At 39.7% G+C, this 25,958-nt stretch overlaps 1 protein-coding gene across 8 annotated transcripts in view; it reads left to right on the top strand.

The window, feature by feature from the left end:
• Nucleotides 1-25,958, top strand: part of XRCC4 (X-ray repair cross complementing 4) — a 333,742-nt gene that overhangs the window by 236,386 nt on the left and 71,398 nt on the right. For all 8 annotated transcript variants that reach the window (XM_059725055.1, XM_059725054.1, XM_059725052.1 and 5 more), the window contains exon 7: nt 2,958-3,102. In XM_059725055.1, coding sequence (XP_059581038.1) covers nt 2,958-3,102 — 145 coding nt within the window. The remainder of the gene's footprint in view (nt 1-2,957; nt 3,103-25,958) is intronic.

The following is a 25,958-nucleotide window of genomic DNA, read 5'->3' as shown; positions in this document are numbered from 1 at the left end:
ACTATCATTTTCACTAATGATTAAGGTAGTGTATATAGGCATGTGAGCTATGTAACTAGCATGTTTTCAAGGTTTAGTGCACATAAGACCTCACCTTTTATACACGCTATACTGAGTGGATTAAAGCCTAAAATGAGAGCCGGGGTTTTACATCAACCATTTTAGCATGAGTTATCAACCATAAGGGTTGGTGCCTTGGGCATAGCTGCCTCCTACCCCACATACTCTTCCAGATAAACTTAGAGGAGGGAGGCGGGGGATGGGGCAAGGACCAGTCTTCCTTTGAGGCAACCACAGCTCTGGGCGGGTTCCCACCATAGGAGAACACTCCCCATCCTATCCTGCTCGTGATTTGTCAGGTAAAGATGGGAAGCATTTTCCTGGGGTTCTGGGAGGGTTCCAGCTCGAGGGGCACTCCCATGCAGTTCTCTGGTTTGACCCAAAAGAGTACACAGAGAGGGGACTATTCTTCTGCAGTGGGAACCAGGAGGGTTCCTGCTATGAGATAATGGCTCCTCATGAATCAACTGGTTTGTGGACTGGAAAGGGGCCATTCCCCTGGGACTTTGTGGAAACTGCTGCTTTTCAGCAGCTGCCAACTACCTAGTAACAGCCTTCTCCCTTTCCAGGCAGGGTAGAGCACAAGTTGCTGATCAAGGGGCTCCCTTAAAAGCAGGGGTGACCCAGGGTGCAATTTTGTAGTATCACCTGGCTGGCGAGCTCAACTGTGTAGCTTTCTAGCCAGAGGGCTGGGACATGTACACTCTAATTCCCAAGTGGTCTTTCTAGAAATGAATGCCTCTTCATGGGCCCCAGTTGCTTCTTTATTGCATTTCAGCTGAAAAATCAATCTATTTTAGATGTCAGTATCTTAAAAATTCCAGATGCTTGAAGTTTCTAAATTAAAAAATATGCATGCTAAATGAAAGTATACTGCAACATTTTGAAAGCCTGGAAGAAAATGTAGACACAACTACTGTGTGTATGTATTAGTGGTACCAAACTTTTGCAGGCCATTGGGCAACACTGCTGAGCAAGTGATGCTAGGGGCAACATTGTAATTTCCTCTCTTGCTCTCTGTTTTAACTTTTTAATTTTAATTTTTAATGTTTCAGCCTTTTAATTTCAAGTGGCTGGAAGCAACATTGGAGGTCATGCCACCAGTGAGTGATGGGATGGTGACCACTACTTTTTGTATATTGAAACTTATAGAAGAGAATCTCGGTGGGTGGATCATGCTACATCAAAAATCACAGTAACCACAGTTGAGGAAGGAATTTTTTTTTATATCCATCATAAAATGTTACAATGCACTAATTCACCTTTTATTAGACCAACTGAGAAATTGCAAAACAAAAATATTTTTTTCTGCAAGCTTTCAGGCTCACACACCTATCATCAGGTTCAGGCAAAGTTAGAAATGGTAAAAAGTCCCCATATGTAAGAAATCCTACATATGGGGACTTTTTACCATCTTTAACTTTCCCTGAGCCTGATGGCAGGTGTGTGAGCCCAAAAATTTGCAGAAAAATTTACTTTATTTTGCAGTTTCTTAATGTACTTAATTTTGCCCTTTAGTTAGATAAAAGGTATCACCTCTGAACCAAGAATTATAGATTTTTGTATTTCTTTTTATCTCAGAGCAATACGGCTACCAAATACGTCTCTAATTCACTTTGGAATTTAATTGATCTACTAATATAAGTTTACTGAGTTAAGGCTGATACCTGTAGTTTCTGGACCACTAGTGAGGAAGACACAGGCTGACAAATGTCAACAATGAAGCGTAAGAGTTATGATGGCCTGTACCTGTTATACAGGCCTGTTACTGCTTTGACGAAGGAAATTGGAATTTCTGTTAATGAACTCACTTTCTTTCCTTTTACCAACAAATCTAAATCTCCAGCTCAATTTGCAGCTATTGCTGCTTCTGCATCTCAAGGGATATAATAATTTATGTATGTTGAGAATTGCCAGGGAACTAAGTCAATGTATTGGGTTGAGGGGATGGCACATTCGCATGGTGCCTTCATTATGCTGGTTCACTTCACCTTGATGAACAGTCATCCAGAGATCTGGATTGGTTTGTTAGTAAGGGACAACATCTTGGGCCACACAGCCAAAGTCTCCCTGGCTGTCAATCAGTCCTCATTTCTTGTATTATGACATCAAGAAGATCCATCTCCCCTTACATTGGCCCTAAGGATTTTTACATGAGAGTGATCTGGGAAAAGTATCAAATCATAGATCTGGAAAAGCATGATTGATGAATTACCTCTGCTCAAGATCTCCATATGAACCCCATAGAGGTACTGAGGGCTCACTTTCACAAACCATGTGGGTATATTTATGCACTGCTGTAGCAAGGTCTTTTCCTGTAAAGATATTGTCTGTGCTCTGTCACATTCCTGAGTCTCCTTATTGCCACAGTGACAGCACTTCCCCAGCACTGGAGGTTTTTGACTCATGAACACATCGGGAACAAGATAACACCAAAGCAAAACTCTCTACTGGTCTTTGCACACCAAAATCTTATAGGCACTGCTACTTTCCAAATATTAAGATCAGTTCTTTCTTGACTCCTTTAGTTTCTCTAAAGAGCTGTCCCTTACCAATAATTACAGTAATTTCTATAATCTGCTGTGAGTTAGGTATGTGGAGATGATCCTTTTTTACAGACAGAATGCATAAGACATAGACAGAATCTAAAACTAGGAAGCAAACGTGGCAGAAACAGGATCAGAAATCATATATTTTTGCTTCTGGTCCTGTCTGCACTCCTTTGTTGGTAACTGCCATTTCCTTCTCTGTCCATTTAGGTCATCGTAATGGTCATTACTGTGGTTTCTGAGCATGTTATCAGCATAGTTCCTGATATACAAAGGTGTAATTTTATTTTAAAGTTGTTTCTTTGGGCATCTTGTCAATTTTTGTTCTCTTTCCATATATTTTGGCAGGTACAGAAAGAAGGGATTCCCTTCTAAACAGCCCAGACACGGTTGATATAGCTCCAAACAGAAAGCGGAGACAAAGGGCTCTAAAGACTGCTGGAACAGGACCGAAAATGGCTACACACGAGACAGATCTGCAAGTAAACAAAAAGTAAGAAAGGGTTTAAAGTTTATTCAAGTCATGTTATTTTATTTCTCTCTCTATGAATGAAAGAAGTTCTCATTTTTAATTGCATTTTATGGTACAGTAGTATAAGCTTACAAAATGCCCGAGTTCCATTTTGTACCATCATTTGCACCCATTGGTAATATTTTACACCCATAAAATGATGAGACAAAATTAAGGTAAGAAAAAATGAGGCTTTAATTTTGATCTATCTGTAAACATGTAGAATATTTTTCTTTAAATGGTTTCCACTGGTTCCAACAAATAGTCTAATACCTAAAATTGAGTCTGCTAGTTGCTCTATAATCTGCAAGAAAAAAGAAAGTTCTTGAAATGAAGATAAATTAAAATGGGAACATAGACTCACATCAGAGAAAAGAATAGCATTAGGAGTATATTTACAATGTTGCGTCTTCAGTAGGGATATGTAAACTAGTTCAGATAAGAACTAACTAAAACTTGTTTTTATTTGTTCTTTTTAAATCAAGAATCCTACAAATAAGTTTAAACTGTTTTTTATTCTAATATGCTTGCCCATTTTGGCTCTTCTTTCTATGACTTCTCTTGCTCTTTACCAGAAAATGTCTTTCATGGGAATTTTCTAATTCTATTTTTTATCCACTCAATTGGCAGATATCAATTGAAGAGTCATCTCTGGGGCTCCTCATTTAGGTTGAGGTTTCATCTGTTTATCATATAATATCACCTGCAAGTCTCAAACTCTTTTCTAGAGCTAGGAGGAAGCAGACATGTCTAGTGGTGATTCTGAAGCAAAACACAGTTCTAATTGTCAATAGTATCCTATTATACCTACTGGTTTAGCCTTCATGCCGATCTTCCTTTGACACAGTGATGCACAGTTAAAGAGTCATGCCTCAAGATACTGTTTCTAAATGTGGAATAGTTTCCTTTAATATTGTTACTGACTCAGGGAAACATTTTCACATACTCTTAGGGGAATGAAATTATATATGGGAATTACCTTAGGGGGTTTGAAAATGATTTTGCGGTTTGCTTCAAAAAATGAAATTTGTTTCAAGTTGTGTAGTAAATTAATTTTGAAAATATTAATTTTGCCCTTTTGCCTATGATATCCAATAAATAATGAGTTGCCTAAGTAGACAGGGAAACAAGTAGACTATAAAGACATTTGCTGTGATTAGAGAGATTTGCTGTTTTAAATCAGCAAGAAAATAACCTAATTTGATGTATTGTTATGGCTGGATGCCAATGAGCATGTTTAAATTTAAAATCCAGTTTTATACCTAAAATATATTATTACTTTTAATGGTCATCAAGAAGGAACCCAAATTCTGCCTCTCTTCTCTTTTAAATTCCTGAACACTAGGTTGGACAATTCTGGTGTTTGGCTATATACAGTCATGATAGCAAAAGTCAGAATTACATTGAAACAGACTAGCTTGAAACATCCCACCCTGTTGCTAGGTATAGGTTTTCTTGGGGGAAAAGTGTGTGGTTTTAGTCACAGCTGATTGAATATAAAGATACACAGAGTGATGCTCTGGAAGAAAGAGGATCTAAAGTTTGAATCTAGCTGTCCTCTGGACAGGAATGTTAGCAACCAAAAACTGATGTTTCTTAAGTTGTTTTATTCTTTCCTGTTTTCTTTAAATAAAACCAAATCCCAGAAAGAAAAAGACAGTCCCTTTTTTTGGTTGGCTGGTTGGTTGGTGGGTTTTTGTTTTTTTGGGGTTTTTTGTTGTGGGAGAAGGGGGTTTTTACCAAGACATATCTGTATAGCAAGTTTTTTAATGCAAGGTTTTTAACTTCTGTTAATCTGAATGACTCAGGCTTCTGATATGATGAGTAATGGTCCAACTCATACTCGATCACCTTTACTCTGTAGTATATATGTACTAAAATGTGCACTACATATCTGTAGCTGTCATTGAAGACTGTCCAGAAACTGCAGCTGGTGCAAATTACAGCAGCATTCCTTCTCATAGTGATCGGTTGCCAGAGATATACAATTGCAATGCTTTGGAATTTGCACCACCTCTCAATACCGTGTTGGGTGCTTTTTGGGTCACCCTGTCAGACAGGATGCAAAGCATCCGGGGGGCAGGAGAGGGGCCCACCTAGATCAAGTGAGGGAATACTTTGAGAGGCTCAACATCCGTAAGTCTACAGGCCCGGATAGAATGCACTAGAGAGTCCTGAAGGAGCTGGCAGACATCATAGCACGCCCTATGACTAAGATATTTAAGAACTCATGGTGCTTGGGAGAGGTACCAGAAGACTGGAAAAGAGCCACTGTGGTCCCAATCTTCATGAAAGGAAGGAAAGAGGATCCAGTGAATTACAGGCCAATCCCTGGAAAGATCCTGGAGAAAATCATCAAAGGTTCCATCAGCAACAGAATAATGGAAGGCAACTTTCTGAGTGCCAGCCAGCATGGCTTTGTTGCTGGAACATCTTGCCTAACCAACCTTGTCTCCATCTATGATCAGGTGACGCATTGCCTGGACAAGGGAAATGAGGTTGATGTCATTTATCTGGATTTCAAGAATGCCTTTGACTTGGTCTCCCATGATGTCCTCATGGTAAGCTGGGGAACTGTGGCCTCAACCATCTCAGGGTCCAGTGGCTGGGGAACTGGATCCAGGGTTGGACCCAAAGAGTATTAATGGACAGAAGCAAATCAATATGATGCAAGGCAACCAGTGCTGTCCCTTAGGGCTCAGTGCTTGGACCAGTATTCTTAAACAGCTTCATTAATGATCTGGATTTGGACAACAGATATAGACTGGCAAAGTTCGTGGATGCCAGTAAACTATGGGGGAAGGTAGTCTCACTGGAGGACAGGCTGGGGATACAGGCCAACCTGTACAGGCTCACAAGGACCAAAACCTGATGGGAGGAAAAAACCAGCATCATATTCATAGGCTGAGCAGTGCTACACTCGCTAGCACCATGACCAAAAAAGACTTGGGGGTCTTGATTGACCACAAGATGAATATGAGCCACCAATGCAATGCCGTAGACAGCAAAGTAGACCAAACTCCGGCATGCATTCACCGATGCATTTCAAGCAAAACCAGGGACATTATCTTCCTGCTTTACTCGGACTTAGTGAGGCCACAGCTGGAGTACTGCATACAGTTTTGCCCCCCCCCCCCCACTTCAGGAGGGACATAGATAAGCTTGAGAGAGTCCAAAGGAGAGCCAGTCACATGATCAAAGGCCAAGAGAGCAAGCCTTACAAGGAGAGGCTGAGGGACATGGGACACTTTAGCCTGGAGAAGAGAAGGCTCAGGGGGGACTTGGTGGCAATCTATAAGTATATAAGGGGGATGTACCAGTATCTGGAGAACAGTTGTTCTTCCCAAAGGATAACAAAGTCTAATGGCCACAAACTTCTGGAAGGCCAATTTAGACTAGTCGTAAGGAAAAACTTCTTTACAGTTGGAGTGTCCAGGGTCTGGAACAGACTCCCCCCAGAGGTGGTGCAACCACCTACTCTGGACTCTTTCAAAAAGTGTTTGGATGCTTATCTTGCTGGGATTATTTGACTCCAGCAGACTTCCTGCCTATGGCAGGGGGGCTGGACTCGATCTTGTAAGGTCCCTTCCAGCCCCTATTGTCTATGAAAATCTGTGAAATCTCTGAAATGTTCTGGGCTCTGGGTACCTGAGGGACTTTCTTTTTCTCCCTTATGTTCCATTGCAATCCCTGAAGTCAACTGAGAGCAACATCCTGCAAGAACCATTGATACATCAATTCTGCTTAGCAAAAACTCATAGGAGATCATTCTCAGCAGTTGCTTCTCAGCTCTGGAACTCCCCTCTTCTTCAGCCCCATCAGAGCTTGAGTGGGGGCTAGGTGGCAGGCAGCCCACACACTGTAACACCCTTGTACCCCAGTCAGCCTGTCATAGTCTACGTGTGCATTTGAATGCATATCATTACTCCACTGAAGGATAGTACTTGTCCCAAACGATACTATCCTACAGCAGAGTTAATTAGTTTAATATAGACACACCTGTAGACTGTGATTTATAGATTGTAAGGCCAGAACAGACCTCGGAAGATTATCAGGTCCAGCCCCCTGGATCAAGCAGGAAAAATAACTGGGGGTCAGCTGGCCCCAGCAAGGTGACTCTCTAGTCTCCTTTTGAAGATTTCCAGGGTAGATGATTGCACCACCTCTAGCTTATTCCACAGTCTGGACACCCTGACTGTGAAAAAGTTTTTCATAATGTTAAGCCTGAATTGATCTTCCAGGAGTTTGTGGCCATTACTCCTGGTTTTCCCCTTGGGTGCCCTGGTGAACAGTTGCTCACCGAGCCCTTGATGTACTCCCTTAGTGTAGCGGTAATGTAGCTACCAGGTCCCCCCTCAGCCTTCTTTTCCTCTGGCTGAATAGTCCCAGATCCCTCAACCTTTCTTCATATGGCTTGTCTTTTAAGACTCTGGTCCATATGGGTGGCTCTTCTTTTGACTTTCTCAAGCTTGGCCACATCCTTGTTAAAGTGTGGTGCCCAGAACTGGATACAGTACTCCAGCTGTGATCTCACCAGTGCTAAGTAGAGCAGAAGAATCACCTCCTTGGCTTTGCTGGAGACACATCGATCGATGCATGCCAGAATATTATTTGCCCTACAGGCTACAGAATTGCACTGCCAGTTCATATTCATATTGTGGTCTGTTATTATTTCCAGGTCCCTTTCATTTGTGGTACTAGTCAGTTTGGTGCCACCAAACCTGTAGGTGTGCTGGGGGGTTGCTTGTCCCGAGGTGGAGCACTTTACATTTCTCGACATTGAACTTCATCAAATTCCAATCTGCCCAACTTGCTAGCCTGTGTAGGTCTGCCTGTAACTGTAGCCTATCTTCAGGTGTGACCACGCTCCCCCATACCTTGGTGTTGTCTGCGAAATTGTCCAGCGAGATCTTCACCCCCACATCCAGATCGTTAATAAAGATGTTAAAAAAGTTGTTAATAAAGATGTTGTTAATAAAGATGTAAAAATGTACTGGACCGAGCACCAACCCCTTTGAGATACTGCTGCCTACTTCTTGCCAGGATGACATAGATCTGTTCACTGAGACTCTCTGGGTCCTATCCTGCAGCCAGAGTCTCACCCACCTGACTGTCTCAGAGTTAAGCCTACAATCCTCCAATTTTCTTGTGAGGACATAGTGGGATACTAGATCAGAGGCCTTTTGGAAGTCTAGGTATACAATATCAAACCATTCTCTCGTGTCCAGGTGGTGAGTTACCTGGTCATAGAAGGAGATGAGGTTGGTAAGGCAAGACCTGCCTATGATAAAGCCATGCTGGCTGTCATTTAGAATCTTACCTTATGCAAGCTTATCACAGATAAACTCCTTGATGAACTTTTCTAGGATTTTCCTGAGGATGGAAGTTAAACTGATTGGCCTGTAGTTACCTGGGCCCTCCCTCCTGCCCTTCTTGTGGATGGGCACAACATTGGTCCCTTCCAGTCCTCAGGGACTTTTCCAGAGAGCCACGAGTTGTGGAAGAGTTTTGTCAGGGGTTCTGGAATTACTTCAGCCAGCTCTTTCAGCACTCTTGGATGAAGATCATCCAGCCGTGCTGACTTGTATACATCTAATTTTATTAATTGGTCATACTCCAATTCTACAGCAATAGTAGGAAGGCAATTATTCCTACTGTACTTATCCTCTACTCTACCTGGCGTAGTTTTCCCCTTGGTCTGGTGAAAGGCCAAGGCAAAGTAGTCATTCAGAAGTTCAGCTTTCTCCTGGATGCTGGAAACCAGCTCTCCTGAGTTGTTGAGTAGTGGACCCACACTCCCATTTGTTTTCCTCCTGTTCCCTATGTACCTAAAGAAGGACTTGTTGTTGTCCTTGATTTCCATGGCTAATCTAAGTTCAGTCACTGCTTTAGCCTGTCTTATCTGTTCCCTGCAAATGCGGGCCATCATGGAATAGTCCTTCTTGGGGCCTGCCCTGAGCTTCCATTGTTTATAAGCTGTTCTTAACAGGACCATGATTTCCCTGTTTAGCCAAGAGGGCTTCCCAGCCCTTCTGTTACCTTTTCTCCACGTGGGAATGAACTTCCTTTGTGCTTCAAGGATTGTGTCCTTAAGAAACAACCACTCTTCGTGCACATCTTTCACCTTCAGTCCCTGGTCCTGCAGCACTTGCCCTACTAGTGACCTAAGCTCATTGAAGTTTGCATTTTTGAAGTCCAAGACTTCAGTCCCAGTATTTGATTTGTCTGCCTTACGTTGGACAGTGAACACGATGGTTTCATCACTGTTGCCCAGACTTCCTTCAATATTTAAGTTGGTCACAAGGCTATCTTCTTTGGCCAAGACCAAGTCTAGTAGAGTATCACCTCTGGTTGGCCCATGCACCTCCTGAGTCAGGAAGAGCACCTCGACACAGGTCCCAGGTGACTTCCAGCCCTGGGAAACTGAGCCCGATGGGGGGAAGCGGATAGTGTAGGGGCTGCACTCCGCCTCCCTCCACAGGGCTTAGCTCCCAGTGTGGGTCTCAGGCGGCGGTGCCAGTGGCAACCTCCTGCCCGCACCCCTAGGAGGGCTCTGCCAGGCTCCTTTAGGGGTGTGGGCCCCCGATCTGCCTGTGATCACAGGAGGTTGTTCCACGTCCAGTTTCATGCTTCCCCATTATAGCTTATGGGAGAAACTCGAAACAGTGTTGAAACAACAAAACGGTTTCGACAAAACGAAACAGAACAGTTCTTTCAAAATGAAACACTGTTCTGACGAAACACAGAGGTCAAAGTGAAATGGAGGTGTTTTGCACAGCCCTAATAGACTGCACTTTTAAAAGAGCCACCCAGGTACCACGTGAAGAATTACTGCCGTACAGAAAGAAAATCCCCATGAATTGCACTCCATTAATTATGACATACCATCCCTCCCTAGAATCTATATGGAAAATCCTCAAATAATTTTAAGCCATGCTAGAAGAAGACTCAATTCTTAAAGTGATCTTCCCAGAACCACCCATCCTAGTCTTTAAACAAGCACCAAGCTTCGCCAACCTCATCAGCAGAAGCAAAATTCCTATGGCCCAAAACACATTGAATGGATCCAAACTATGTCATGACAAGAAATGTAAAACCTGCCAACATATCTCCACCACCCCCACAATCACTATACCCCACAACAGAACCATCAACATTCTTGGATCTTATACCTGCATCTCCAGGAATGTACTATATATCATCCAGCCCACTAAATGCCCTGATGGAAAATATGTAGGAGAAACCAAACAACAACTGTGTACCAGAATGAATGCACACCAAAAATCTATCAATGACAAGAATATCCAATTACCTGTTGGGGCACATTTCTCACAAGACAACCACTTTGTCTCCAATCTCTCAGTTTTAATCCTCAAGGGAATTTACAAAACACCTTTAGGAGATAAGCCTACAAATGTCACTTCATCAACCTACTTGATACAAAAAACCATGGACTAAATATACACATTGGATTTTTGGCACATTATAACCTGCCTAACATCTGATACCCCATGTAATCTCTCTACTATTTACATCTTATCACCAGGTCTACATTCCCCTTCCCCCCACCAGCTCCCACCTGTTGTTTCTCACCCATTGTCTGCCACAAATGTCACTGACTGGCATTCTTGCATACTGGCCCCTGGCTTCTGTTCTGTCACATCCAGGAAGAGTACAAAACAACTGCAGATGTTTCTTCTGCCTGAAGAAGGGTGTTTGTACCCGAAAGCTTGCAAAGAAGAATTTTTCCAACTATTTAGTTAGTCTAATAAAAGATATCAGATTTACCCAAAGAACCTTTTATGCCTAAGAAAATCTGGAATTTTTTGGAAGCATGGACTAAATATTCAAGTGATGTAAGTGTAGTTCTGTAGATTACACAAATTTACAAAGGAATTAGACCTAAAACATGAATTGGTTAATCTGACATTGTAATAGAATAAGTTAAATGTGGGGGTGTCATGAATATGAATTTGTGGAAATTAAAAATGAAATCCTGTGAATTCTATCAACTGTTATCATTTGGATTCTGAGACTGGTAACGTAGTAACAACCTAGTTCTCTAGAAAAAAAATATGCCATTAGATGTGAACAAGGAAATGAGAATGAAAGTTCTGAACATAAAGTAAATGTTTCAACATGTACAAAAGGAATATTTTCACACATGTGTAGTATGTATGTATCTATAGCTGTAAAATGCATGTCTGTAAAATGTGTTGCAGACATTATGACTAGGAATAGACATTCAAAAAGTCTGAGCCTGAATTGATTCAATCTTTGCAGGTTAGTCTAACCTGGCTAGGCTGAACCAGTTTGTAGCTTCACAGACATCCCAGATATGCAGGCACATGTCTGCAGTGGCTCAGGCTAGAAGCTGCGGAAGGGGGTGGGGGCGCTAGAGCAGCCTTCCCATCCCTTCCATAGCATTGAGCTGAGGGGGGACAGGGGGGTGGGGGCTGTGGCCAGACACCAGCAGGATGCTCTGATTAACCCAGCAGGTAATTGGTAACAGTTTTTATCACTACATTAAGAAAACAACAGAGGGACATTACCAGCTACCTATTGATTCAGCCAGGGACCCTAGCCAGCACGTGATCTGCTAGCTAATACACAGACACCTCCCCAGCAAGGGTTTTAGCCATTTTCAAACTGATTTATGTGCACTGAACATCTGTTCTGTTACAGGTTTAAACCAGTTTTTGATTACTTAAATTGGTTTATGTGTAATGTCTGTCCCTAGCCTTTAAAAATACTGGAAAATAGTGTTGGCTATGAAACTAGGAGCTGTAACAATTGGAATGAAATTTATGGTACAAGATTCATATAAACATTCAATACAAGGGTGTGCTGAGGTAGCACTTTAGAAAGAAAAAAAATATGAAGAGGCTGATTAATTAGTCGATGAAGTGTTAGGATTTAGGTTGACTGTCCTCTGTAAACCTGATACAGACTACTTTCTGATCTCAAATGGAAAGTGCCTGAGCGGTATTTTCTGATAGATGAAAGTATGTTATGCACGTAAGTCATCAAACCACAACTCACAATTTGCGCATTTTTTAAAATCAAGCAAAGGATAGTTCTTATGGCTTATTATGTGTTTATTAATGAAAATAAAATAAAGTGATGTGGTTTTGAGTAACATATGGTGGCTGTTATAGATCTGTGACAGTAAGTTCATAACTGATGATTTTATAAAGTGCATAGTGGAGAGAGAGTTTATGAGCCAGGAATATGTAAAACAAGTTAACGTGCAAATATTGCTTCTGATCATTTACATTTTCTATCTGGAGGAGAGAATTAATAAGAGAAATCAAATTCCATATTTGGAAATTATGCTTATTAATGTACACAGCAAAGTATCCTGTGGGATTACCATGTGAATGCTGCCAGCTATTTATGTAGAATATCCAGGGAGGCTTAAATGGAATCTCAGAAGCTTTTGAGCATGGGTCCTATAATCTGTATATTTACAAACTATTTTTTTCCCAAAAATAATATAGTGTACAGTAGTGGGAAGTAATGTATTGGACTGGTAACATCACAGCAACCTATTTCAGCTCAAATTTTATTAATTTCTTAATAATTGAACGTGGTATTAACAAACACATTAGAGACCACATAATGCTAGAGACTTTATGACCAACATTAAAAGAGTGTCTGAAAAGAAATTGTCATGTAAAATGGAGCATATTTATTCCTGTAACAGGGAGCCAAAGGACCATGTTATCTAAAATGGAAAGGACATCAAGCTAGCCTTGCTGTGTAGGCAGACTGTTGAGATAAAGGTACTGCACCATGAGTCAGATGAGTGGTGCAGATTTCCAGGCAGCCAGAGGATAAAGGCTGGAAGCAGTTAAGATAAGCTGCAACAGGGAGAGGTAGACTGCCTGGAGAAACCTCTGTGTTAGATTAGGGAGTCACCTGACCAAAAGGGGCAGGGCTCTCGGGCATATAAACCCAGCGCCTGGAGGAAGGCAGGCAATCTGGCCATGTGCATTGCAAGGAACATAGCTCCTAGAAGAGAAGGCCTGCAGATGTCCTGGCAGGCACCAAACCACCCTGAGAGCTGAGAGCTCCAAGGGAAGGGGGGCTGGGAAGATGTCTTTTACCCTGTGTGGAGGAGGTTTTTGTCTGAAAGCAGTTGCTTGTACTTTTGTTTCAGTTAAATTTACAACTGGAGGATCAAGTATGGCTATTAGGGGTGGTTAGGAGGCCAGACAGGGGTGCGAGAGGAGCACACTAAAATTGGACCCTGCCAGGGGCAGGTAGGGACTTGAGATAGAGGGGCAGAGACAAGTGGAAGCTAAAAGGAAAAGGTGGTCTAAAGCTTGATAGAAAGAGCAGGTACAGGCAGCCACAGGCCAAAGGAGGCTAGGGCCTTGAGCCCCAATGGGGTGACATGGGCCAGACAGTGCCTGATGATAAGACTAGGACTGAGGAACCAAGCCAGTGCAAGTGGGCCTAGGCTTATGGGTCCACAGCTAGAGTAACCAGTGAACCAAGGACAAGAGGGTCAAAGCCTGTACAAGTCAGTGTGAGAAAATCTGGAGTGTCATCTGTGAGACATGGGCATGGCTGTAGGGGTGGTTGGAGTCCACAAACACAGCCCATAAGGCACTTGGTTTCCTAGGACACCAATAGGGCCAGAGGGGTTGCAACTGATTGCCCAAGTGGTAAGTTTGCAGTAAATGGAACCCACTTTGGGACCTTGGAGCAGCCTCTCACACCCTTTGAGCAACATCAAGGCAAGACAGGAAAAATGACAGGGAAGGGCACGCATAGGCATCAGAGTGAACAGGAGCTCTGTGTCCATCAGAGGGCATTGCAACAGCCCAGGGGCATGTGTCCTGTCACAGTTCCCACCATTTGTGTTTCACAAGTGTCATGTTGCAACCCAACTTTACTCTGGCAAATATGTTTTCAGTTGAAGAAATGAGAAGAGAAATCTTGCTTTCTTTTTGTTTTGTTTTTGGTTTTTTTTGGTTTTTTTTTTGGTCTGATTCTAGAATCCTTGCTCAGACTACTCCATAAATAGGATTTTTCAGGATGAGACTCAAGTCTTCAAAACTATTTCTCACAAGTTATGCAAAAGGGAAAGACATGCAAATTTATAGTATCCTAGTAAGAATTCTGTGGTTGGCTCCAATTAGCAATTTATGATTAAATCCTGGCCCCGGTAAAGTCAGTGTGCTCTCTGCTGGGATTTAACCACTACAAGGGTTAAATCCTTCTCACCTTGAATAAACATATATATGCATTCTCTAGGAGTTCAGGGTGCCTTATATACATTTGTTGTTTAGTCCTCACTAACATCTGCATTAAGTGGATTAAGAATTATTATTCCCATTCTGCTGGTGGACGAATTGAAGCATAAAGAGACTAATTTACTCTGTATCACAGAGTAAGTCAGAGAATGAAACAGGAGGTCAGTCTTGACTAAGTATTAACTGGGTTTTTGGAAGCACCACAAACTGGAAAGTGAGATTTTTGTATCACTGGACTGAAAGTCAAAGAGAGAAAGTCACTTTATCTTTGAATTTTCAAGGAATGTGCCTGTAGTCCTAATGTGCAAACAGAGGGTTTGTTCAATGCGACTACTTGCCTGCTTACAGTTACTCAAGCATGTAATTGTAACATCAGACACACAGTCTGTTGCATGTTAATTATAAATGTGCCCTTTCTTTTCACACTCTTTTCTTTGTGCACCTTTCAAAGGAATTTTAAACTCTAGATGGGCACATACCATTTTGAGTTTCATGCTTCTGTGTAAAAAGTTGCTTAGTTTTATATTACAATGGTGTGAGTAGCTAGACAGCCTTTCTTTTGATAACCTCCTACCCCTTTTAAAAGCACTGAGAGTCTGTAGTGTGTCAAGAATCCTCTTGGGATCATCTCTATGCATTTATTTAATTTATTGCTTGTGGTCCACATTTTTTAAGTTGTAACATAAGGTTTATTTAAAGTGTGGTTTTGCTACCACCAATGATTCAGGTAGCAAAAACATAGGTTTATCTTGGAATTCAACGTTCTCAGAGGGTTACACAGACGTCAGTATTACTGTCTCACACATGAAGTAATACTTTCCAGTAAAGCTTTAACTGAGTGAAATTAGATGCCATTAACAATGATACCACAACCTTTCATGACCCTGTGGGAGTATAACATTTATACCACAGTCACCCATTTTTTAAGATCTTATTTTCGTTTGAAAGTCCATGTTAACATGTCACTTTTCTAGAGTTAAAATATATTTATTTAATATAATTAGAAAAAAAAGTAGCGCTACACATAGTGTGACACAGTGCTACAGTTCCTGATACCCCGTGCAAGCATCACTGTATTGTTTGTAAAAGAGAATAATGCAATTAATCTTGTTAAATTAAACCTGTTAGGGTACTTAAAAAAGCTTTTGAAAATTAACTCATTTGGGTTTGAATATTTGGGAAATCAGTAGAGATGGACAAAAAAAGTTCCTATAACATAAAAGGAAACTCAGATGTGTGTACAAAAGTTGAACTGAGCTTTCTGAACCTTCTGGGTTTTCACTATATCCAATAGTCCCTTAATAAAATTATTCCTGTTTAATTTTTACCAAAGGCTGAATTGGGGAAAGGAGCAGGAAACAAAAATTGTTGCCAGCAACAATGTACCTACAGTGAACACTATTTTGAAAGCCAGCTTCTTCAAGTTCATGGTATCTTTGTATAAATGTTAAAAGTTATATCATGACCTTTCATGACCCAGTGTAAATTAGAGTAAATGTCACTTATCTCCTAAACTATATCCTGTACATATATTTCCAATTTTATGCAATGTATTAAAGGACAGATGTACTCATCTGCATGTGTTACATGACTTGTGGATGTATGGAGAAGATTAAGAGGCTATAATATGGAATGTTATAGATACACAATGATATAACTCAGTCCCACAGTTACAGAATACCTAAGGTGAACCTGCACCCAGCTGAAATGTCAGGCAAAAATAGAGCTGTGGCCTGTGGAGGCAGGCCTTTAGAATAGCTCTAAGGACTTATCTGCTTGTAGGTTTCCATCCAGCAACATTCTCTTACCATGTGTTTGATAGACTACATAAATAGTGATGAAATCTTTAATGTTATAACTGAATCTACTCTATACTGTGCATTATATGTAGGAGAATCTATAAGACAGACACAAAATAAGAGCCTAGATCTCCCGTCTCACCTAATGGATAGTATCCCCACTTTGCATAGTGGTAAACTCTTATACTTATTTGACAGTTACTTATATCTAAATAAATAAATAGTGTAAATATGATTGCAAAGGTAAATACTTTGCTTGGTACAATAAATACCACTTTTGTGCCTCTGCACAGTATTACCAGAGCTGACCCAGTAGCCAAGTCAAACAGAAGCACATTCAATGATCTATAAATGGACTGGTTTTTCTTTTATCCTATAACTTGAAATAAATTTAAAGGTCCATCTCACCCACATGAAGACAATATCTTTGATGGAGTCCCTACTGAACTCCTATCTCCAGCTGCATAGCCCTCTAAGTATTTTTTTTCATTGAGTAGTAGATGATTAGAGATAATCCTAGGATCAATCTGTGAAGACACGTTACATGTATAGGAACTCCTATATAAAGCATAATGATATTCTATGACTGTTGTGCCATTTCTCCTTGTCCTTCCTCCCACACCAAGAGATATATAATTGGGGAAGTTCTGGAGCTGAAGGTTTAGAGCAAAGCCCTTCTATGTTATTTTATTTGCTGCATACCATGCCTGATTTTGCACATGTAAGTGTGGTTTCCATGGAATGGTTTTGCCTAGCAAGTTACTACTCAATGGGTGCATCTACTTGAGACGTTGATTGCAGTTGCCTAATTAGCTCTGCAGTAGAGTCTCAGCGTCTACATGTGCAGCCTTATTAGGCCACAGTAAACTAATTAACTTCACCATAGATTAGTACTTGTAGACAAAATTACTATCCAACGGCGGTGTTATTTAGTGCACAGCAGTGCACTTGTAAATGCTGATGGGCCTGACTGGGGCACAAGGGTGCTTTAGTGTGGGGGCTGCTTGCTGGCTAGCCCCGCACTGGACCACTTTCATGTCCCTGCAGCATATTGATTTGGGTGGGAGCACCCCAGGCTGACAGACTGACCCCTGCCAGTCGGGGCTGCTCCAACTTAGCTCAATGTGCTACAGTCCTGGGTGCACATGTGAAAGAGGTGCCTCAGAGCAATAAACTCTGTCATGATATGCACTGGAGTTTATTGTGTCACATTAATTTCACATGTAGACGTACCCAGCAAGAGGCAAGCTTTCCAACCCAAGAGCATTTTTTTTTACTGACAAACTGCAAACTTTTTACTGGCAAGTAAATATTTTTAATGTCATAGGTTTTACATAATGTGAATGATACCTTCTGCCAGGCTCTGAATGGCAGTAACAAGGGCCAGGTTCAAATTTAGGGGTTTAACACCAACTTTCTAAATATGGTTCAAGCGTCCACCCAGAAATGCAGGAAAACAAATTTTAACTGGATATTCTAAACTGAACAAACTTCCCCATTTGGAAACAGAGTTAAACTAAAACAGAGTTTATTATAGGAGAAAAAGGGATAAACACACAACCATAAGGAAAACCTTAACACTGGGAAAACCTTAATTGAAACACAGTTAATAGGCTCAGTCACTAACAAACCAGTGAATTGATCACCTAGCCCAGTCCATTGGGAAGGGAAACTTACCCATCTGGGGTCTGTAGCACCTACACCACCTAACAAGGTTCCCCAAGCAATAAGACCCAGGCCCATAAACAGTAAAGCAGGCATGAGTAGCCTCCAGACTTCTGAACTTTTCACTGTGATGCCTCCACCATAGGATTCTCCTACTCACCCTCAAACCCTGATACCACTGACTGCATCCTGCAGCATGCTGCCCCCCCTACCCCTGCCAACCTATCCCCCACCTTACTCCTACCAGCCCCACTGCCCACTCCACATCCATGGCATGAACTCCCAATTATTGCCTCTTCCCAATCCCAGCCCCATAGCTCCATCCTGACTGCACTGTCTTCTTCCCATTCCTTCTGGTTCCTCAGACTGCCTGGGGCTGCATGGCCCTGCCTACCTTTAGGGCAAGCTGCTGTTACAGATAGGTAATTGTTGGGATGCAGTGGCAGTGTGTGCTTGGGGGGAAGGGGGCTATAGAGGCTCCCATGGGGCACAAAGTCCTGCTGGAGGTCTACGCACATGGTGCTGAGTTGCACTTCTGCTCAGACACAATGTGGTGCTGCTCTGCTCCATCTGTCCATCAACAATTGCATCCAGCCTCATTCCATGCTGGATCTTCAGTCAAGCTTATGGTTTGTTAGTTTCTCTATGAACGTCTCATTTTATTTATGCACTTTATGGACAAGTGTTTTTAGAATTTTTTTTATGGACTCTCAATAAATTTATAGACAGATGCCAACCCGGGCAAGAGCAAGATAGTGCTCAAGTTTGTGAGCTGGGGAATGTTTTCTAACATGAAATGGCTGTGGCAGGTCTAGTGAAATGTAGGTCCTGCAAAGTTAATTTATAAGGGATTTCAATTTAATTGGTGGCTGTAGTAGACTAAGCCCATGAAAGTAAAAATTATGTTTCCCTGTGCCACATTTTGGGCATCTTTCTTCACTTTTCTTTGCTTTTGTAAGGAAGATTTTTACATTGGAATGAAATTTGTCTGTCCTAAATCTGTATTTATGTTCTTATTAATTTTGTACTGTGGTGGTTTAAATTGTAGCATTGTAGATGAGTTTCACCACACACAGTGATCCCTGCAGAGTTATTTAATATGGAAGGCAAAAGGGCTGCTCCTCAGAGGTAAATTTAAATCTGAAAAAGGAGAGACTTGGGCAGTTGAACTAACCCCATGGTACTGGATCTTTGGTTAGTGTCTAATGAAGACCAAACTGCAATATTTTCAGTTTTGGGGGGGAAAGGATGCTGAACGAAAAATTTGACATTGAAAATAACAAAGAAAGTGATTTTGAAATCCCTTCTCATGCATCCTTACCGCTTGTATATGACAGGAAATGTGCTGTTTTTGTGACCATGCCTATGAATGCTCTTGACAATGGATGTCAATTAAACTTACATTTGCTAAAACAGCTACTCAAGAAGAATTCTTTCTATAACTCTCCTAATAAAAACAAACAGACAATGTAGGTGCTTATGATTTTCATTATGTGCTTTGGCAGGAGATTAAAACTGTGTTGACAAAAAGCCTGTACAACCGTGCTTCACTGACTGAGCTCTGATACTGAAGATAGACAACATACAAAAATTTGACACTGAAGCTTTGATATAGTAATGAGATGGAGCTGCTTCAGATACCTGTTTTGATTGATCAGTCTAGGCAGATTATTAAATTCAGCAAAGAAGCCATGCATTGGTGGATGGTACCATGATTGTTTGTGATGTATAGCAATCTTATTTTGAACCTAACATAAAAATGATCTTTGATTTAGGCTTCAGTGAGACATAATGATAAAATCATACATAAGCAGTAAAGTGTAGCATGGAAAAAAAATACTTAGAGGGCTATGCAGCTGGAGATAGGAGTTCAGTAGGGACTCCATCAAAGATATTGTCTTCATGTGGGTGAGATGGACCTTTAAATTTATTTCAAGTTATAGGATAAAAGAAAAACCAGTCCATTTATAGATCATTGAATGTGCTTCTGTTTGACTTGGCTACTGGGTCAGCTCTGGTAATACTGTGCAGAGGCACAAAAGTGGTATTTATTGTACCAAGCAAAGTATTTACCTTTGCAATCATATTTACACTATTTATTTATTTAGATATAAGTAACTGTCAAATAAGTATAAGAATTTACCACTATGCAAGAGTTTACCACTATGCAAAGTGGGGATAAGAGGTTGACATTCTGCACTCATTGCAATATATACCCTCTTTACATTGGTCTAACTATCCATTAGGCGAGACGGGAGATCTAGGCTCTTATTTTGTATCTGTCTTATAGATTCTCCTACATATAATGCACCGTATAGAATAGATTCAGTTATAAAGATTTCATCACTATTTATACGGAGGATTTTCCCGTCACATTCACTAAATATGATATGATAGAAAAACAGTGAAGTCTGATCAAGTTGTACTTACTTTTAAATGAATGGAGTATATCTAACACAACTACATTTTGCTTTTCCCTGCAAATTTCATTCCATACAACAGTTCAGTCTGGAGCTATTATGATTACACTAAATAAAGCTCTCAAAGGAAGCCAGCAGATTGTAGATAAAAAATATATCAGCTGATCAAACTGATGTTACTATTTGTTGTATTTTATTATTTGCATGAAGGCGAATAATGTAGTTGAGACTATAGGCTACTGATATCTGGACAGTTCCCATTCCAGTGAGCTGAGAATCCTAGATACAAGCATGAAAAGACCAGATGTGCTGGCTGATAGAGTGGAACAATTTTACATTAGATTTTTTTTTAACAAAACCCTTCCATCTTCTTATATGCAACCTTTTAAAAATTTGTGCTTTTTTTTTTTTCTTTTTAAAGATGAATGGCAACATTCTAAAAAAAATCTGCATATTTGAGGAAGAGAGGGTAGGTAGCTGATAATAGGAAAGCAGTGTGAAGCAATGAATTGCTCATTTATCTTTGCATTAGTATTACACACACACACACACTCAAAAGTGCAATAAATTAGACTTTAAGTTTCATATCATTTTGTTTTCAATAACACTCAGAAAATCCCCAAATCTTGTTCATACTGGTAAATATTCATAAACTTTTGCAGTGAGACTAATCCATACAATATGAACAAATGCACTTTCATGGTCCTTTGGGAAGACATCTGTTTTTGTCAATGGTGTCAAGATTCTGGATGACAGTAATAAGTATCTTCCCTGCTATATTTTAGCAGCAGTTGATTTATATGCATTCCATTTTTATGTACTTTTAAATAAAAAAAAATAAAATATGACAAAAACCTGGAGAAAATACACCTTATGTCAAGTCTCAGAATAATTTTAACCTCCTTTTCAATTGCCCTGAAGGCAAAAAAGAGTTTATTAAAACCTGCAATAGAACCGAATTAAATTTACACAGCTCTTGTTTACAAGGAATATTGCTAGAGGAATCTCTTGATTATTTAATAACCTTTAAGTAAATCCCTCTTTATATTGTTCAACAATCAAACCCATTCACAAAAATATTCCTGTGTATATGCATACATGCACATGTCCACACACACACACACACACACACACACACTAATCAAAAAATAAATAGTAACTGGAATTAACTACATATATTAGCTTTTTTATGTTTTTACAAATGCAAAGTTGATCTAGTGTAAAAATTGCAACTGAAAATTGTAATCCAAAAAAGAAGCTAAGGCAAAATTAAAAGAAAAATATTTAATGTAAATTCTCTAAGAATGAATGAAAAGGAGTCATAGGTATAACATAAAAATTAAAGGTGGTGTTTATAAATTGGCTCCTATTCAAAATAATCAAAATAGATTCAGAGAACTTATCTACTAGAATTAGTTCAAATCCATGAGTGTTTTTTCATTGATATGTGTGGACCAGGATATCAGCCCAAATTTTTAGAACTATAATAATAAATGACACTTTGGAAATGCACCAGACATACACATAAGAAGTAATGTATCATTACTCCTATTTCTAATAACTGATATAATACTGAAACAATAGAAATAGCTGGGTCTTCTAATCTAATGATGAATGAATTCACTTTTTAAAGATAATTGTTCATGAAAAAGTATAGATATGTTTCCTTCAAGCTTTATATGTCATTTATACAGCTATAAAAAAATCTGCATGAGGAAAAAGGATCTTTTGTTGAATAAAAATAAACTGACATTTCCAGGCTTGAGTTACTGTAGAAATGAGAAAGAAAAAAAAGATCCTGGGAAAACAATTTGTTGCAGAGGTGCAGAAACTGCTGATTGGTCTAAAGAAAAGACAGAAGCCACTGGCATAATTTTTTGAATACTTGATCCAAATAAAGGGGCCTTACCGAAGGTAAGGATACAGAAAATATGTTTTGCAGCGGAGTGTTCTATTATAATCATTTTCAAAAATATGTTTTACACAAGTAAGAAAATTGTTAGCAAACTCCAGTTCCTCTTAAACGCACTCTGGGTACATCTAGATCAAATCTTCAACGTGTCTAGGGAAGGATGATCCCAAGTACCCCTAGTCACCCACTCTTGCTTCCACATGGCACACCTGAAAGTGCAGCACTGAATTGAATCTTGGGGCATTTCCCACAGCCACTTTCAAATACAATGAAGACAGAGGTCTCAATACCAGCTGCAGGGGAACGCTCCCAGAGCAGTTTCACAGCTGCATTTCCATGCGCAACTCCCTCCTCAGATGTGCTGAAAATGTGTAGACATAACCAGACTAGCTTTCAGTATAACTCTGTAAAATCAGTGGTGTCGCATCAGTGTAAGAATGGATGTGGTGGTGAATAACTATAAGTCCTTAGTAGAGTTGGTAATAACCACTTGCACAATTCCTATTTTTATCTTAATAGATCCACTCCCACAGAATTATTCAAATTACAAAACAAATGTTTGTTGTTCTTTGTTAAAGGCTTCTTAAAGATTCTCTCTTCTTTTAACAAAAACTCTTCCCAAGATTTTAAACACAACTACACAACTAATTCCTGAGATGCCCCACTAAAAATGGATTTCAATTCACTCTTGTGCCATCTTCTATTTGATAAAGGGTTAAAAAGACAAAATAATTGTTGTAGGCTGCTTCTCCCCCAGTCACTATACTATTGTCAAATCAGACCTTCAGAAGGTATCTTTAAAGTGGAAAAAATCAGAGCACACCCAGCTGTATTAACCAAATCCTACAAGACAACATCCAGTTGGCAAAAATGACACAACGTTCAAGTCTGCATTGATAAAAGAAAAATTGGAATTAAAAATCAGTGGAGCCTGAAATAAAAATAATATAGTACTAGGAAGGCCTTCCCCCCTTGCCCCTTTTGAAATCCTTTAATACAATCTCTCTTCCTCTCCTACTCTCAGCACTTGAAGCCTTAAACAAACTGAAGAAAAGGCAGCAACTTTTATCAACACATTTTTAGTTCCATCCCACAACTACAATACGCAGAGTTCCCAGAGCAGTGCAGCTACTGCCATTATAGCACTGCTACAGCTTGCACGGTCTTCCTCGGATCCAGTTCAACAATTGTGGGAAATGTATGCAAGGTTTCCTACCTCACTGATTTTGGGGTTATTTCATGTAATGCATTTTGCTTTAAAATAATACCAAATCAATCGCCACATGCCAAGGCACAACAATAATCTTAGGTGGATATTTTAGCCATCATGATGCACTCCAAAATATCATCAAAGGCAGTGTTTACAGCCTTTCCAATCAAGACCTATGGAAAGTTCAGATATACATCATTCCATTAATGGCAGCAAAAAGTAACTCTTTTTGAAAGTGCTAGCTGAAGCATAATGTTGCATCAGTTAAAGTCTGCTAAACTTGTAGATAATCAAAGATAAAATCCTGAATTTCCATAACTAAATGTGGGTTTAGGGGTCTGTCACCTTTCTCGTGGTTGTGGGTTATGCCTCAGGTTGTCCAAATCTAAGCCAGTTTCCTGATTCCTACTTAATCAGAAGAAAAAATGTAGTGTGTGATAATCAAATGCCATATCTAATATAATTAAATATAATGTCTAATTTTGATATGATTATGATGATTTTGTGATTGTTTAAACATTTACATCAGTACAGAAGATAGAAGCTTAGGTAGGGCCCCCATGTTAGAGATATTGCAATTATTATCACATCTTTAATTAGCTTGCATTTACCAGAAGGTTCAGACATTCCAAATGTAATTACATTCTTAATTTTTAACTAAGTTGCCCTTCTGAGTCATGCTTACAAGTGCTTCTCATTTTCTCAACTTTCAAATTGTTGGACTGTGGGGAATAAATTAGCCTTGTCTTTTAAATTCCATGTCGGATGGAAATAAGTTGACATTGTTATATATAATGATGTCACCTCTATAGAAGTGACTTACCATCAGCTTACATCTTCTGATTTTATACTTCCAGCGTATGATCCTAAAAAAGTATACCTTCTGATTTAATGTCATCTTTATTGTTTGTTCAAGCAAACCACAACTATATAGATTAAGAGAGTGGAAAAAAGGAGTTCCTCTTTTTAACTCCTTTGATTTGATAACATTCTCTCTCTATCTGATTTGATGTACATTTATACATGTGAGAGAGAGAAACACAGACAGAAAGAAGAACATTGGGGGAAAACATTCTAACACTGGTTCTAACATCAGTTCAACTAACATTGGTTCAAAAATATCATATTTTTGAACATGATATATGTATCAGGAGTATCTAAAAACCAAATGTAGGGTGCAAGATGAACTGATCTCTAGCAATGCAAGGTCCATGTCTACAGATTATTCTTAGATTATATCACAATGTTAGTGGTTTGGGTTTGCTTTTGAACAGTGTCTCTAAATCCTATCCAGCCTGCACAGTTCTTTGTTGAAAACCAGAGAAGGAATCTGTACAGAGAAACAGGAAATGACTAGGAAATTTAGAGATAATCAATAAGTTAAAGTTTTATTATAAAAATGTGACCAAGACTTTTAGCTAGTTTTTCATAATTTTCCTATCAATAATAGGGAACTTAATTTTATTGCTGTTGAATTTAATTTTTTCATTTTATATTACTTCCAGTGTAGAATATCTTTAGCGTTATTTCCCCAATCTTCATGTTTTTCCAAAGTAAATTCTACTACCAGGAGCCAGGGTGTCAGAAAAATGATTTCAAAATCATATTAGCCAAAAAGGAAATTCCTTTGGATAAGCAGCATTCATGAAAACTAAAAAATATGGTAATATTTCTGTAGTCATTCTACAAATGAAACTTGTATGGGGGCACACATTAGAAAGGCTTCAAAATTGTTCCTAAGTCATGATTTTCTGGAGAAGTGAGTTTCATCTCATAGTACCAGCATATTATTAATCAGTGGCAAAGATCTCAAATACCAAACATCTACAAAAGAAGAAAAAAGAGAGAACTCATAAAAGTACACATCTTGTCAATGTGCTAAATAGAAATATGTCTTCCTAAATTAATTATGAATTGCAGATTGCAAAACTCTTCAGTGAGTGCTCTGTCCTACACGTTCACAAGTCTACAAACCTGACTGTAGTGGAGGACTATGTTCTAAGCAATGGTATCATGGACTTGCTACCATAATGTGCCTATAAACTCCAGGAGCAACTGTACAAGGGTACAAGATCCTCTGGACTCAGCAGTGAAGTACTATATTACTCCCATCACAGGCCATAACTTAATAGGCACTGTCTAGCCCCATGTAGTTATCTCACTAGCACACACTGTGCCTGTCCCTCTTGAGTTGTTTTGTGTTTTGATGGCCATGGTCTTGAACCTAGTTCAGAATAAAACAATTATGTCCTCTGCACTTCAAGAATGATTTATTAATTGCAGTTACTGCTAGAAATACTTCAGTAAGAACTGATCACAGTGGATGCCTGTAGAAGTACGGGGACACTGCTCCAATATGCTGCAATTACAGCACGTTGGAGCAGACTCAGTTGAGTCTGCTGGAGCGTGCTAATTAGCATGCTCTAGTAGCTTCCACATCTTGTGTATTCAGTGTCCCTGTGCTTCAAAATGGTGGCAGGGTCGCTTTAACTGAAGTTCGTCAAATGAGCTTTAATTAAAGCACCCCCACCACCATTTTGAAGTGTGGGAAGTTGAATGCATGAGATG

Source organism: Alligator mississippiensis, chromosome 3 (genome assembly GCF_030867095.1).
Source record: "Alligator mississippiensis isolate rAllMis1 chromosome 3, rAllMis1, whole genome shotgun sequence".
In the NCBI taxonomy this organism is placed as follows: domain Eukaryota; kingdom Metazoa; phylum Chordata; order Crocodylia; family Alligatoridae; genus Alligator; species Alligator mississippiensis.
This window is presented reverse-complemented; position numbering and strand designations above follow the sequence as displayed.